Below are 16530 nucleotides of genomic sequence, written 5' to 3'. Positions count from 1 at the left end.
AAATCAGCACAGGCCTGGCTGGCCTGGCACGCCACTTGCATCGCATGTGGAGACGTGTTACGTGTCCGAAAAACGCGAACTGTGTTAACTGTGTGGGGCCGAGCTTTGGAACAATGTCTGTTAATTGCATCATGATCACTTGAAAATTTATCCTCCAGGCACTGACTGAGATCTGGATTCCAATTGTTTAAGAAATTTGGGGGATGAAACAGCTAATAGTTTGAGCGAATATAATCACTTCACTGAATTCTGATGGAAATGAAGCCAAGAACCAGTCAATCGATGAGTTGTCACAGAGCCAAGCCCTGCAGAACCATGAATTTCCCGTAAAGGCACCTTTATATTTTAAGCAAGGTTTTCCAGGACAGCATCAACTTTGTGGCGTCACCGGAGCCTCCCCCTTCCGAGATGCACCAATGACTCTGAGCTCAAGGACTCCCCGGGAGTTGTCCCGTGTTCCCGGGGCGATCCTGCGTCATTTGGGGTTCTAGCACAAGCCTCGTGCCAGCCCAGTGGTCAGATGCGGCCGGTGCACTGAGCACGCGAGAGGTCTTCAAGAAAAGCAGCACATTCTGCACTGTATAATCAGGAGAGGCAGCCGACCGCCGCGGCCAGGCCCGGCCCGCGGTCTACTCTGGACGGAGGCCAGCAGGTCTGGCGAGCGCGTGGCTGGGGCAGGTCCTGGGAGCACTGCAGCAAGGGGCTTCCTGCGTTGGTCCGTAGCTGCTGCTCTGGCCAGATGGGTGGGCCCGAGGGTCTCCCCGGTGCCAGTGACCTCCACGACCTGGTCTCACTAGTGAGACGTACCCCAGCTCGTGGGAGGGTTGGCATCACAGAGGAGATGGGAACATCGGCCCCTACATCAGGCACTGGCCCAGGTCGCCCCGTGGGTGGGCTCATTGGGTCCCCTCCCACCCCCTCAGTTCCGTGGTGGGCTGTGGTCCAGGGCACGAAGGCCCCTGTATGGCTGCTCCTGCCTGGTCCCCACAGCTCCGTTCCCAGGTTGCTGCCCCCACTGGACGTGACTCAGGGAGAGCAGAGCCTCCTGATTGGTGGTCAGTCTGTAAAATACCGGAATTCCCTTTCCGTCCCCAGGAAAAGGACCCACCGCTATTATTGAATAGATAAGATTGGCCCATCTGGGCTTCTGTCCGTGCTGTTCCCCTCCCTGAGAAGTCACGTCCTCCGCCATGCAGAGGCTGCAGCGCCCTCGCTGCTCTCACGCCTGTTTCAGAACCTGGGCGGGTGCTGGCGGCTCGGCCTGGCCCTTGCGTACTGCACCTGTGTCAGGAGCCCCTGCCGCTGCTGCCTCCCGGCCTTCACCCCGAGAGACGTGTGGGAGACGCAGGGTGCCCTCGAGGACCCTGAGAGTCAGCCTTTACCTGCAAACAAGCAGGAGACGGGCGAGTCGGTGGGAGGGAGTCCGCCTAGTGCTCTCCGTTCCCCAGGCAGAACCCCAGACGCAGCAGTGAAATCCGTCTGCTGAGCGCGCTGATGCCCTTCCAGGTTCTGTGACCGAGACGGTCACCTGCAGAAGGGGCTTAATTTACATCTGTGTTTGTTCACCTCTTGGGCAGACTTGAGAAAAACAGAAATTAACTCTGCTGGGTGCCTGCGGCTGTGTTGCTGGTATCACTTTCACCTTTGGCATCGATTTATATAGGAGATGAGGTCAATGTCTCCCTCCGCGGGGCTCTGTCAGGAAGGGAAACCCAAGGCCGCTTTAGGAGATCCTACTCTGTCTGCAAAGATTTCATAGGTTCTGGTGCTTTGTGTGGACTGACTAGTGATGGTAATAAGGACCTTTAGATTTCTTGGAATATTGTTATCTTATTATTAGTTGATTAGTATTTTTCTTACTGAAAAGAAACCAATGAAGCATCTTCCTAAATTTCAGATGCAACCTTTTATGAGGATGTCTTTTAAGATCATGCTTGCGTCCAGAGTCCAGATCCTGACCCTGAGCAGTACCCCGTGAGCGCCTCACAACTTTCTCTGCCAGTTAGTATTTTTCAACTTATGTGAGTCGTGAAGCCATCAAAACTATGGGACGGAATCACTTAATGGTAAAGTAAAAAATAGAAGCCTCTGCTTTAAAACATTGACGCTATAAAAAGATCAGTTTGCCTCTCCCCGTGAATTGAAGACGCTTTCGGCAAACCTCACAGAGAACACTGGACCGGGGCGTGAGGAAGCGCCAGGCCCACTTACACGTGCCGACATCGACCTGTTATTTTACTGCAGTCCAGTCTTCCCATCCAGTCTGCCGACGGCACTGGATTCAAGCGCGTGTCCCTCAGGCTTCCATTGGCAGCACCTGTTCCCCCACCGCTCTGGCCTGGGGATTATACTTCATACCGTGCAAATAACAAGGCAGAGGGGGGGTCGTGCATTTGCCTGTGGGTGAGTCTCCTTCCGTGCGCTGGACACCGGCGGTCCTCGTGTCTCCGGGAGGCCATGTTCCCTAGACCTCCGTCTCCCGAGACTGCTCCACGATCCCGCCCGCGGGCTCCCAACTGCATGGGCGTCATGAAGCCCACGGAGGGACGTCTGCAGGCCAGAAGACCCAGAAGCTAACACGGCTCCATTCCCTAGTCATCTCGCCAACCCCCCCCCAACTCACTTCGAAAAATAAACAGCTAAAATAACACGGATTCTCCTTACTTGTCCCACATTTTACCTCATGGTACAATCAGAATCCGGGGAATCACCAGACCGGAGCTGCGCATCCCTCCGGGTCCCCCTTCAAGCCCGAACCTCGCCCTTCTCATCCCGCGTCCCGCCCCCTGCCCCGCTGTCTTGGTGGCTTCTGTCTCCTCACGCAACCTGCGGAAGAAGGACTCACCGACAGCATGAAGACGTACTTTCTCCGAGAAATTTCGCCCATCGTTTTGCTTCTCTGACAACTTCCTTCTCTGATAATTCAGAATCGCTGCGGCTATTCCGATCGGCCTGTGAACGCACGACCTCGACGGCTGGCTGCCTGATCCGCTCGTGAATCTTCCGTCAATGACCATCCTTTACACACTTCCGCCTCCCGCGTCTCTCTCTCTGGTAGAATAAATTTCGCCTTTTTGAGTTTTAAATCAGAGCTTCTGGGTCCTTTGACACTCGTGTCTTCCTGGACCTGGCGACTGAGCTCGCACAGCTGGGGGTCAAGGTTCTGCTCGGGGTGCAGGTCACGCTGCACTGTCCTTTCCTCTAACCCAATGACGCCGGGCGGCCCAGCGATATTCTGGCTTCTCTGATCGAATGTCCTTCCTTTGCTTGTATTGGTGCCAGAGACTCGGTTCAGTGAGTGACCTGTGGCCCCGCACCCCAGTCCCCTCGGTCACCCCACGCCTGTGTCCCGGCGGTGACATGCTCAGTGCTCCGTGCTTGGGATGACTCCCTGCCGGTCACCTGCCCTGGGCCGCACCCCCGGGGGCTCTTCAAGGCCATGACCAGGGGATGTGAGCCCACTCGCTGGCTCTTCCCCTGCCCAGCCCGGTCTCTTGGTCCCTGGTGTGTCCACTCCTCACATTCCCCATGGACCCGGCGCCCAGCCCTCACCCCACCCAGGTCGGCGGGTCGCAGGCCCAGGGAGGAAGCGTTCAGGTCACGTCATCCAAAGTCGGGAGGGCACTGACTGCGCACTGCAGAGTCTCCCGGGCTGCCGTCCACAGCCAGACCACCCCGTGCTGTCGCCTGAGGACCGTGAGGCACTGCCCGAAGGACACCCGTGCCTCGGGCTCCAGGCCAGCCCAGCGCCCATCCGCCGGCCAAGAGCAAGCGCCCACCTTCGCGACACCGAGGCTGCAGCCGGGTGGCCCTCAGGGAGGCCACCAGCGCGTGCTGCCACGCCACTCCCACGGGCGCCGGAGGCCAAAGCAGACTCGCTGCCCTCTCCAACCGCGCTCAGCGCTGCCGCCCGCGAGCTCCGGTCAGTGCTGATGAGCGATGCCAGAGCTGAGGGGCTCGGAGTCTCTGCCAGTGACTCGCTTTCTGCCCTTGGCTCCTAGCTTGGCCGGCCACTAGATGCCAGTGCCCGGGAGAAGCCTGGGGGCCGCAGGCTTGCTCGGCATTTCTGTGCTGTTTGGCATTTCTGACAGAAAGGAACAAACGTGCTGCGTGCCTGGTCCCGCCCTGGGGTTGGGAATGCGTTCAGGACAGCGGCATATTCAGGGTCACAGTAGATCCCGCCCACAGCTTCTCTCTCGGTGTCTCTGTCCATGCCCGTGTTGCCAAGGGGGGCCGCATGCTCTGGGGCCCCGGTAATCTCCAGGAGCAGGTGGGTGATGCCGTCTCTGCCCATGACGATGCCCTTGTAGCCCCTCAGCCCCTCCGTGGCAGAGACTAGGAGGAGGCCCCGCTGCTCACGGCCACCCTTGGCTGTGCCCGGCCCCCCCAGTGAAGGGCAGCCGGTGGCCCTGACCCTGCGCCCAGGACGTTGCCACGGGCAGCAGCTGTGGAGTTTGATGCGCGACAGCCCTTGGGCCCACATGGGATCCGGCCTTAGCTGAGCCCCAGCGAGGCCGGCAAGGCTTCTCCCTCATCTCTGGCGACAAAGCAGGATGATAAAGTCACTTCACCACATTTGTAAGTTAACTCTGGGGCAGAAAATTGTCCTTTGAAAAATCCACAATCGTTTCAATTATCTTCTTCACTGGAGACTTCAGTTGATCCAGACATGAACCAAAAGTAGCCTTTCACCAGGACAGCGCGCGTCCCAAGCCGCAGCCACGCGTCCTTTCCGAGAGACGTGGGCCCTTTCTGCCCGGCCCAGCGGGTTCTCAGGAGGGGCGAAGGCAGCAGCACTTTCCCCCAAGCTCAGGGCCGCGGGAGGCCCCCACCGTGGAGCAGGCGGGCCTGGCGCCTCCACGCCTCCCGTGAGTGACTTAACCCCCCCAGCCAGGCTGCTCTTCAAAGGAAATTGTTCTCATGGTCGTGTGTGACCTTTAGTAATTATGCTGCTTTCTTTCATCACAGGTGACGTATGAAATTATTGGAGCCATTGAAAAAAATAAAGACTCCCTGTCACAGAACCTTCTATTTGTAATGAAAAGTAAGTTTCTCCCTCCTAAGGTTAAAAAGCCACCCATTTATCACCTCCCTGACTCTGAGTATTGTCCTATAAAATACGCAACCAGCTAACGGACCGCGGAAATATCATTTGCATTGTAAATGTCCAGAATCATAAGGAAGAACTCTTGCCACACTAGACACTGGTTGCAATTTAAGGTGAACTATAGTAGAAACCATGACTTAACTAAGCTCTTAGCAGATAGAAACATAAAACACCGTTGCCACCTCCGAGATATGAATGTAAAAATGCTCCTCAGTGAAGACTAATAAAGATGAATCTGACCCCCAAGTTATTTAGAACACAGCGGGGTGAATTTTGTGACTTAAGACGACTCTGGGACACGTAGGGGTGTTATTTTATTCTTATCTACTTTACATTGTAAAGAACAATATTTGAGCAGTAGAAGGAGCACACAAACTATATTTCCCTGCACCAGTATCTTATCTACAATGTCTCATGTCCACGTATGCATTTATTAGTATGAATATGTGGGCTCCGTCTGCTTGGAGACCCGCAGCACCTTGATGCATAACACGCCTGTAACCCCGTGCAGCATGCAAAGCTGCGTCCTCTCTAAGGCATCATTATCTGTCTTCTCTAATAATTATTTTCTTAATAGTCGTTCTGCAGTGATTCACATTTTCCTGATAATCTTTTCAATGAATTATAACGTGTCATCTTTTGTGCTTTAAGTTGCTGTCGATGAGATGGAGTCATTTCTCTTTCCCGGGAAAGGCGCGTGATAGCCTTCCTGAAAGAGCTGGGTGCCCCGAGCTGGAAATGACACATCTGTATCACTCTGGGCTCCAGGACCTTATTTACTGTAAACCCAGCAGCAGAGCTACAATATAGTGTTTTCCACGGGGACTGGCTCTGCCACCCTCCCAGAGCTTCTGGCGAGTGGGCGATCTCTGAAAGGCTGAGACTGGTGATAAAAGCGTGGCTTGGAAAAAGATCCTGAAGAGAGAGAATTTAAATAATCGGCCCTGCTGGTCATCACCGGCATGCGTTCCTGGGGCCTTCAGCACGTGAACGCCCAGTGCAGTGTGCCCACGCCAGCAGCTGTGGCACACGTCCAAAGCCACGTGACACCCTTTCCTTCTTCCTCTATTTCGTGGCTCTGGCCGCGTCCCTGAAATGAGGGTGTGACACGACGGTTCTGCTGCAGAGCCCTGTGTTGTGAAGCGTCCACTCGCTAGCCCATTCCAAGAGAAAACACACGTGTCTTGTTCTCTTGCGAGTCCTTTACGCTCTGCATATATCTGAGCCAGAGAGCAGGGCCCCCAGCGTACCTTATCGCTTACACATGCTGCCGTTTTCCAGGAAGGGCCTGGACATACGTCTCTATTGCACAGTCTCTGTAGCAACTGTCCACTCTGCTGTTCGGATGAGAAAGCAGCCGCGGATGAGGCACGTGGATGTGCTGGGCCCCAATAAAACTTTATTTACAGGGCCTCCCTGGTGGTGCAGCGGTTGAGCACCAGGTTGCGTAGCTGCCCGCAACCTCTGCAGCGCCGGTTCGATCCCCGGCTGCTCCCCGGCCACCGGAGGAGGGTCCCACATGGCGCGCAGACCTCTCCTGCCGCCCGCTGCTCCCCTCAGCAGTGTCCTTCGGTCCTTCTGCCTGCTCTGCTCCCCGCTCTGGCTCTGGTGAATTCTCTCACCCTCCCGCGCTTCTGACTGTGCCCAGTGCTTGTATAAATAAATAAATAAAAATAAATTTTTATAAATAAAAATAAATCTTTTAAAAAAAAAACAACTTTATTTACAAAAACAGGCAGTGGGTGAATCTGACCCATGGGCCACAGTTCCCCGCGCATGCTCCCCTATAAACAGAAGATGCGTGGTGGCGAAGGTCATTTATAAACCTGTGGAATGTTTTGAGGCCGTGAAGAGTTATTTCTTGCACGCAGTATAGTGCACATACAGTAAATTCTGTCCCCGGGTGCTTTGCTAAGTGCTGTGCTCGCAGGATATAACCCAAGCCTCAGACCATCACGGGGCTCCTGGCTGGGGACGGGGGGCAGCTGCAGGTGCCTTGTACTGCGCCATGCCTGGGAAACCCTGGACACAGGGAGGAGGACCCCGGCCCAGGGCAGGAAGGTCAGGACAGGCCGTAAATTCGGGGAGTGAGCCAGGCTGAAGGGGAGGGAGGCGCCTGGGGGTGCTGGGGGTTCACAGCCTTGCCCGAGGAGCGGGCTTCCTGCTCGTGGTTTTAATGCCGCTTCAAATAGTCGCTTCTTTCTTTCTTAGCCAGTGACAACGTCGTCATCAATCACTTGTTCCAGTCAAAACTGTCACAAACAGGATCCCTCGTGTCTTCTGCTCCTGCCTTTAAATTCAGAGGACAGAAGCCCGGCCTGCTCAGCAAGAGAATGACAGCTCCTTCAGTTATCGGAGAAAACAGGAATTATCTAGAATTTAATAAGGTGGGAGATCCTCTGATTCTTATTTGGGATTTTTAGCTTTGCTTAGCGTATTTGCTGCTGCTTTTATTTAAGGAAAAAGCAGAATTCTGAATACACACGGAATGAATGGCTATTTTAATCCTGTGGTGTTGTAAACCCGTGCTCCTCCCTGCCCTCTGTGACCGCACGACACCTGCCTCAGTTTCTCCTCCGCGACCGTCTCTCTGATGAATGAGAAGTAACTTCAGAGACAGTAGCTTAGAGGGAATAAACTTAGCCACGATATTCAGCTGACATTAGTCTCTCCGAAGCTGTAGGTGTCTAAACAATAAACTGCAGTTTCTCTTATTGACGTCATGGTTTTCCAGGTCCTAGAAGTTTTCACATCATATTTTGTTCTTTCTAACTTATTTTCATGTTATTTCCTTTTGATGTGTGTTTGTCCCACAAAGCGTGGTTCTAATTAAAACCTCAAGCTTCTGATTGTAAATTAGAACTGAAAAAACTCCAGGGAGTCCTCTTCGAGTGATAGGAAACGCCTGGGAAGGCCTGAGTTGAAGCCAGTCTCTGCCCGGAGCCCAGTTTGCTTTGCTTCTGCCAAAGCCGTGGCCACCGAGAGATGGGGTGGGGCGGGGTCCAGGGCAAATTCAGGAGCCGGAGTTTGCTGGTGTGCGTTTCAGCTCACCAATTAAAATAAAAGCGTAATGAAAGTCAGCTCTGCTAGGAGAGCGCAGGTGCGTGCAGTGTATTAGGGGTGTGTGCGTGTGCGTGTGCGTGTGCGTGTGCGTGTTGATAGGATTGCTCCAGAGCTAGATGATTATGGGAATTCAATCTCACCACATACAAAATGGCATCTTTTACATTAAACAGACCAAAAGCTAGCCTGTGCGAGGAAGCACCGTTCCTGGGGCTCTCTCTGAGCCTCTGGCCAGGCCTGTCTCAATCATCCTGGAATTCAAAAGTTAGAAACCAGCACACACCTCTAAACTGTAATTTTTAACTTAATTATTAAACATTACCAAGCAGAGATGCCATTAGTCTGCTCCCCAGAGGACAGCCAACGAGGGAGAATCCGCACCCATTTCCTCCAGCCAGAAAGGAAACTGCGTGCTCCGTTCCCACGGCTGGCGATTTATTTACCACGTCTTCCCTAAGGGTCCGCCCTCCGGCCTGCCAGCCCTGCCCTCCCCTGTGGCCGGCGGGACTGGGCTCCTCCCGCACTCGAGCCAGCTCTCGATTCCACTTGTGTGTGCACAAGACAGGTGGATCTCGGGCCAGCTGCTTCCTCTGACGTGCCCTGTCAGCTCCGATGCATCACTCCTGCTGACAGCTCATCTTGATGGAGGAAAATGAGCGACGGCCACAGCAGCAGCGGCACCACGTTGACAAGAACGTGATAGCAGGATGTTTTCCCTGTGAAGACCGTTTTACCTCAAGACAAATGATCTTGGATCCGTGCGTGTGTCGGTCACAGCTGCGGGGCGTGGTGGGCCGCGGTGGGGCGTCAGCCCACGTGGGGTGTGATTCACTCACTGGCTCTGCCCGTCCCGCCTCACTCACCGCCAGCTCCGACTGTCTCCTTTGCTTTCCATTGTCATTTTTCCTTTGATACGCACCATTTTTTTTTCTTTTAAGAGCTGTATATAATTGCTTATTGCGGAAAACACCATCTGTTGTCATTTTCCACAGACAGTAACTTACTAACCCCTCTTAGTAGTTTATAATAAAGAAGAACAGGAAGGGAAGGAGCCGATCAGGTGAGAAGCTGATGCTGGTTAGACTCAGAGGAATAAACCGATGATTCTTAAAACATGCGACCTCTGCAGCCTCACTCAGCCGCCAGAGCCGGCGGGAGGCCCGTGCGTGCCGCGACACGCGTCGGCCGCCAGCCATGGGGCCGCCATGGCAGCTCCTGCGCCACCGGGAGAGGCAGGGCCCAGGGGTGTTCTCAAGTTTAAAAGGGGTGCAGGGATGGGACCTGTGTCCCCACAGTGCCCCGGGCGTGGCAGCCTGGCAGGAGGCTGTCACTGTCCACGTCCCCAGCTACGGTGCGGAACAGAACCACGGGGGCCACGTTCATGGCTGGTTTGAAATCTGTGTCTGCCGGGAGTGGCACGGGGTGGGGGGTCCGTTTCTCTTCTAAAGGGGAATTCAGTGAAACAGGGTTGTCACCTTCCTTTCTCCACTTCCACTGCAGTTATTAAGAAAGAAAGGAACGTCCGCGTTTCTCCAGAGACTGCAGTGGGGCGGTCCGGCCACCATCGGCTCGCAGCTCAGGGTCAGTGCGGGCGCGGCTTCCGGCACGTGGATGCGGGCATCTTAACTAGAGGGGGGTAAACGTGGACCCGGTCCCATTCGGGCAGCCTGCAGGGCGCCGCCGCAGCGGGCGCGGGTGTGTGAGAACCAACACGGCGTCTGCCGTCTTCTCCGAGGCGTCACCCGGTTTCTCTCTCCCCAGAGGTCGCTGGAGGAGCTCGCCGGGAGGCTGCAGGGGTGCACACCCCACTTTGTCCACTGCATCAAGCCCAACAGCTCAAAGCGGCCGGATGCCTTTGACAACTTCTACGTGTCTGCTCAGCTGCAGTATGTCAGGGTGCTGGACATGGTGAAGACCGTCCGATACGGGTACCCCGTCCGCCTGTCCTTCTCCGACTTCCTGTCCAGGTAAAGCCTGTCCCTGAGGGTCTCGTGTGGCTGTGACGCCGCTGCAGGGTCTCCTCTGCCTTCACCCTCGCGGCTGTTGCTGTTGGGTTCTGCTCCCTGGAGCCAGCCGGGTGCCCCGCGCAGTGAGAGGACCACACAGCTGCGTGACCAGCCGCTTCGCTGCCCTCCAGGCGGTGCCTGGGGACTGCTCCAGCCCCTTGAACGTGTGGCTCTGCAGGACTATGTTTATAAGTCACATGTTATATTAAGTAGTATGTTTATTTGTGATACAACTGCTATAACTAATTTATAGTATAACAGCACATAAGAGAAGAGCATAAAAGGTTCTTTTTTAAAGAACATTTCCTCTTTCGATCTGTGAGATAAGGGCTTGGCGGGCTGCCCTCGTGACCGAACCCAGCCCAGCACGGTTGTGTCCTGCTGGCCACGCCACCAGCGTAACCAGAGAATGTCTCTCTGGACAACCCAAGACTGAAAGTGTGGGGGAAAGAACACCAGAAAGCGTCGGGTAGCGCTGTGCCAAAGGACAAGGCTTAAAAATAACAGTACTGACGTCCACGTAGCAGTTACGGTGAAAGCTACTGCCCCGTTAGAGCTGACCCGCCTCCGACGACAGAAAGTCTAAGACGGTCACGCGCCGGCCGCCGGCACACCGCGTGGCTACGCTGCCGAGGAAAGCAAAACCAGCCAGCCCAAGGCTTTTAATCACTTGTGGGAAATAGTCTAGGACAAAAGATAGAACGTTAAAATATGATTGAAATGCTGTGTTCGGTTTTTATAGTATTTGTTTTTCTAGAGGAAAAGGGTAGCGGTTGCTGGGCCTTTTGGTCAAGTTCACGGAGATCGAGGAACTAGTGAAAATCACGTGAGGCTGCCGGAGCCTCCATCTTAGAGGGGCGCTGTAGACGTTGCCAGAAGTGAGGGATAAATTCTTCCGTATCCTCACCTTAGCCACGTGGGGGGCGATGTCTGCTGCGGGACGCCCTTCAGCGGCGCGGGGCGTCCATGTGCGCAGGCTCAGGAGGTGCTCGCGGGCCTGCGGGGAGAGGCGCAGAGCCGGGGCCCCCAAGCCCTGCCCCCGGGGACAGCGCTTCCTGCACTGAGGAGACTTTGGGGAGCACACCTCTGGGCGCCCCTCTCCTCCCTGGGCGAGCACCCCCCACACCTGCGCTTGATCCGGGTGTGTTTGCTTTGGCAAGTTTTCATCACTAGCAATTCAGTGGGGAGCTTTGACAATCCTCCGTGTCTTCAACGCATTTTATCTTTTGAAAATATCTGTTAGCCTGGCAGTTCCCCTATCGCTGCCGTTTCTGGGCCGGCGGGACTGACCGTTGTCTTTATTGCAGACCACAGGCCCCTTCTCTGCCGGGCCGTGGGGGTTGGATACAGGCACCGTGAATTTTATTTTTCAGGTGGAACATACGTTTGGATTTCTATGAATGTTCTTGAATTGGCCTAGGAAACACTTGAGTCGCTTGGAAGTAGTTTGCTTTGAGAGTTTGTTTTCAAGCTTCGATGGGGGAAGCAGAATTCCCTCCTGGTTATCTCACGCCTTGTGCAGGACGACCCTGGGGTCTTCCCCTCCGGCCGGCGGGACAGACTCTGCCTTTCGGGGCTCACCCTGGGGCCCCCACTCGTATGCTGCGTGTTCTCTTCCAGGGGAAGCTGATAGATTCCTGGCCAGCGTCCCGCTGGGTACTTGGGGGGCCCTGAAGACCTCCGGGGTCTTTTCTCTCTGATTGCTCTGTGAACTCAAGCTACCTTGACGTCCCTTCTCCCCCAGCTTCATCTCCCCAACTCAGGGAGGGGCACCCCCTCTTTGGGTCTCGCCTAAAAGAGTCAAGCTGGTCAGTCTTCAGACTTGCCTCATTTGTTTCTTGTCTCTTGGGGATCACGGCCTTCATGTCGGGGGTCCGCGGCCTAAGAACTACCACGTTATCACACGTGTTCTCCAGTCAAGCTGCTGGAGGCCGGGCGGCACAGCTAGTCACTGTTCCTCCATCTCGCCTGCAAACAGGAGGCTTTTTTTTTTTTGGTTTCCCGCTCGATGGGCTCTGTGTTGGATGCTTCCTGTACCTGTAATCTGTTCTTCTAATCGGGGGCATCCCAAAATGATAGTATTATTTCAAAACTTATATTTTTCTAAGATGGTTTTTAATAGCTGGGACAGTGGTCTGCTTTACTGCCGGATATTCCGATTGTGTGTACCGACTTTCACTCCACAGACCTATAGCTGTGTGCAAAAATTAACACATAGCAGCTGGTATTGTATAAAGTGATGATGCTAGGCCGGAGTTCGGGGTAGGAAGTGGGGGCGAATACTGTATTTGTTTGAATGTGCATGGGGTTTTAATGAAGCTAAAATTAAGCACATTAGAAATGGCCCAGGAAGCTGATGACTTTCCATTTTCCACTCTTACTTTGGGAACGCATGGCTTGGAAGCGTCTATGACCAAAACGGCCAGAAATGCATATTTATGTGCAGGGGTATGGAGACTAGTGAACATTCCTTCCCTCCCCCCCACCAAATAAAGAAAAGAAAGAAAGAAAGAAAGCTTTGACTCAAGAAAAAAAGCGCCACCTGCTTTGCCCACAGAAGAATCTGAAAGTTAGCCGGGGGCCTCCCCGGTGGCGCAGCGGTTGAGCGCTGGGTTGCGAGGCTGCCCGCAGCCTCTGCAGTGCCGGTTCGATCCCCGGCTGCTCCCCGGCCACTGGAGGAGGGTCCCACGTGGTGCGCAGACCTCTCCTGCCGCCCGCTGCTCCCCTCAGCAGTGTACTTCGGTCCTTCTGCCTGCTCTGCTCCCCGCTCTGGCTCTGGTGAATCCTCTCACCCTCCCACGCTTCTGACTGTACCCAGTGCTTGTATAAATAAATAAATAAATCTTTATTTAAAAAAAAGAAAGAAAGAAAGTCAGCCGGAAACCTCCATTCTCTTATCGGTGATCAACTGGTGCTTTACCAGGGAAACCCTGAGTCATAAACAATGCTTGCAGTATCTCAAAATTTAATAAGGAGCAAGGAGAAGAGGATAACTTTTCCAAAGAATCTCACATTTCTCACGGTATCTCAGAAATCTTTACAGTCATCATTACCAAAAATATTGCTCTAATCAATACTGGACATTTACAGAATTAGGCTCAAAATCAAGAGTTTCGGTGCCTCTGGTCTTCACCGTCAACATCCCTTTTAGTGCCGGTGGCCATGTGAATAGACTGAGGGAAAATGTGAAAAAACAGGAATTTTGAGGGTAGAAATGGCATTTCTTAGTGGTGATAACCGTGGACTTGGAACGGGGAGAAGTGGAGATAGTTTTGAAAGGCCCAGTGTGGGTTAAAGTGTGGGCACGGGTGCCCTCAGCCATGGAAGGCACTAGAAGACAAGAGAAGCTTCCGGCCAGGGCTGGGTGTGGGGCCGGGTCCTGAGCGGAGCCCATGCTGCGGGGGTGAGAAGAGGAGGGTCCGCGTCTGGAAGCCAGAGCTGCCGGTGGACCCTGGGGGGGTATGGGGGGGACGGGGGGCTGGGAAGGCCGGGGCTGGAGCCGGCGGACGCAGCGTGGTGACAAGAGGCGGGTGCGGGCAGGATCGAGACCAGGCAGCAACCCCAAGATTTCCCAGAGTGGGTGATGTCGAGCTGGGTCTTGAAGACCATTTCGAGTGGGCAGGAGAGGAGCCGGCCTTCGTGTCCTGGCTCAGAGACTGTGGACGCAGCAAAGCAGCTTGAGCCAAGAGGTGGCTCCACTTCAGCCACCGGCTCGGGGCGGGGGGCTCCCGCTGAGACTGGGGTGCTTGAGCAGACGTTCTTTTTGGTTCAAAGAAACAGGCTGTTGTGGCCCCTGCTCATCGCGGCTGTGGCCCAGCACTGCTCCTGTGGGCCTGGGGGGGACAGCCCCTCGTGGAGGAAGGGCGGGTTCTCGCCACCCCCTGCTCCCTTCCAGGCCCGACCTGGGGGGTCAGAGGGCAGCGGGACCCTCCTTTGCCTGCCTCCGTTATCGCAGCCCAGCATGTGGCCACGCGGGGGGGCAGGTCCTGAGTCCGTGAGTGTCCCGCACACCGCGGCTTCCTGTGCAGAGGAGGGTCCGGAGCAGAGGCGGGTGGAGCTGCTGCCGTGCCCGGGGAGGCTGCCAGGAGGGCGGCTGCGTGTGCACTGCACCCCGGGGCTCGCTGGCCTGGGCTCGCCGCCCTCTAGCTCGTGAGCAAAGAGGTGCTGCTGCGTGGCACAATGACGGTGAGGTCAGGCCGGCTCTAAGCTGGAGAGCTCCGTCGTGTGACTTCTCAGCCGACGCTCCATCTCATTTCCCGCTGCCCAGCGGTACCCGCTTCCCGGGCAGAGGGAAGTTCACGCGCTTTGTTGCTGCTGGGACGAGCGAGCGGCCTCAGGAGCCCAGGAGGGGAGACACCGTGTCTGTGAGCTTTGCGGGGAGACGGTTCGGCCGTGGACACCCAGGCTCCCGGGCCGTCCGCACCTGGCAGCCCGTGGGCGCCTCCACAGCTGGAGCCGAAGACCACGAGCTCCTGCCACAGAAACCACCAGGCCCTCCTGGTGCTCAGGTGAGGGGAAAGAGGGGGCCACATGCCTGGCGCTGACCAGCCGTTCCGAGAGCCTTGCGGGCACCCCCGAGCCCCCTTAGTCATCCAGTCAGCTCCTGCCCCCCCTCAGGGTCTCTGCCAGGGACAGCGAGGCTCAAGGTGGCTGCTGCGTGTAGGGTCTTAGCAGAGAAATGCCCCACAGATCTGACTGAAGACATGAGAACAACAGCGTGTTACCAGAATAGTAGCAAAACGATACTCAACACCCCAAAAAGGCCAGGGCTGAGGGGGGGACCCAGCTGTGCCCGGAAGACTTGCAGTTCGAGGACGAGGCTGGCGTGGGGGCTGTGCTCGACTCCCCGTCTCCCCAGCGTCCCTCACGACGCGTGGCTGCCACGGTCAGCTGCGTCCGCCCAGCTCCCGCACGCGGGCTCGGGTCTGCGGTCACCCCGCCCCACACTCGTTAGAGAAACCGGAGGAGACGCAAGTGTCGGGTCCCAGGCGCGCGTCCTGCCCCACTGCGAACAGCAGCTGAACTTTTCACGGAGCTTCTTTAAGTGCATTCTGGGGCCGAGTGAGGATTCGGGGGAGTGGAAGCACCAGCGTCCCATCGCACCTGGACTTTACAAGGCTCTGAGGGCCTCGGCCCCCTCCCTGTCGCATTGTGCACCCAGACATCAGGGCACCCCCAAGCCATCCCTGGCCCCCCAGAGCAGCAGGCGGACTGTGGGTATGGGGTATGTCACCCCCCTGCTTCTCCAGTTCCCCGCTCCTGGGTGCTGCAGCCGGGACGCCCCGGCACCCCCTCTCAGAGACGGCAGGCATGGCAAGGTCGGCCTGCACCAGGGCAGAGGCCGGGGCAGTCCTCGTGGCGTGATGGGAGGACCCGCCTGTCGCTGAGTCCTGAGGGGATCCACTGAGCACTGAGGAGAGGGTCCTGGCGGCTGTGAAAATAAGCTTAAACTGAATTCCAGGCCAGAATAACCAGGAGGCTGAAGAGCCATCGCCAGACACACCCAACACCCTCCCTGCCCTCCGGCCCATGCTCAGGAAGAGGCCGTGGCTCGAGGCGTGACAATGGAGACAGCTGGGCCGTGGCAGTGAGGGCTGAAGGCAGAGGCCACGGCAGGTGGAGACCGAGGGCAGGGCAGGGGGCAGCGTGTGATGCGGAGGACCTGCAGGGGGCGGCGCCCTCAGGATGGGCAGAGACACGCGCTTCCCTCGGCCCCCGAGGGGACCAGGGAGACTGGTCCCCCGCACAGGACCCTCCGCGGGACGGGACAGGCCTGCAGGGTCCCGTCGAGAAGGGACAGAACTGTGGGCCTCGCAGTGGCCTTTGTGCAGAGGAGGTGACTCGGGGCTTCCTCTCCTCTGGCTCCTGCACCAGGGGCTGCAGCGCCTCTGCAGCGCCTCCGCCCCGCCCCCTCTCCGCAACAGAAATAGACCGAGCGCCTCTCTCCAGCCCACCTGGGCCTTCCGCCTGGTCCTCGGTACCCTGATGTAGGTCAGCCCGTTGCTAGGCAGCTGTTTCGCAGCCGCCACTCAGCGCTGGCGCAGAAGAGCCCCTTGGAGGGAGGGAGCACCTGGCCGGGGCCTCGACCAGGGCAGCTCGGAGGGGCCGGAGGCCGGCCAGGGCCAGGGCCTGCACCCAGCAGCCCAGGACACACGGAGGGCGCGTCCAGAAGGGCCTGCACCCTCATCTTCTGGGAGCCAACACGGAGGGACGCGTGACTGGAAACGTCGGTGTTGTCCATCTCTGTGGGTGCCGCCTGGAAGCTTTGTGGGTGCCTCCTGCCTCGGAGGACGACACCCCAAGGCCTATTCTGCTTGTGTTAGTTGCATCCTGTGTCTGGGGTCATGGGCTCAC

General features: G+C 56.4%; 1 protein-coding gene across 1 annotated transcript in view; it reads left to right on the top strand.

The window, feature by feature from the left end:
- MYO16 (myosin XVI) overlaps nucleotides 1–16530 on the top strand; it is a 250269-nt gene that overhangs the window by 178164 nt on the left and 55575 nt on the right. Inside the window, 4 exon segments of the mRNA XM_037528697.2 lie at nucleotides 4969–5044; nucleotides 7319–7494; nucleotides 9671–9751; nucleotides 9932–10137. Coding sequence (XP_037384594.2) covers nucleotides 4969–5044; nucleotides 7319–7494; nucleotides 9671–9751; nucleotides 9932–10137 — 539 coding nt within the window.

The sequence above is a fragment of the Talpa occidentalis genome, unplaced genomic scaffold (genome assembly GCF_014898055.3).
Source record: "Talpa occidentalis isolate TD23 unplaced genomic scaffold, MPIMG_talOcc4v2.1 talOcc4.5, whole genome shotgun sequence".
In the NCBI taxonomy this organism is placed as follows: Eukaryota; Metazoa; Chordata; class Mammalia; order Eulipotyphla; family Talpidae; genus Talpa; species Talpa occidentalis.
The sequence above is the reverse complement of the archived record's forward strand: the minus strand, read 5'-3'. Positions and strand labels throughout refer to the sequence as shown.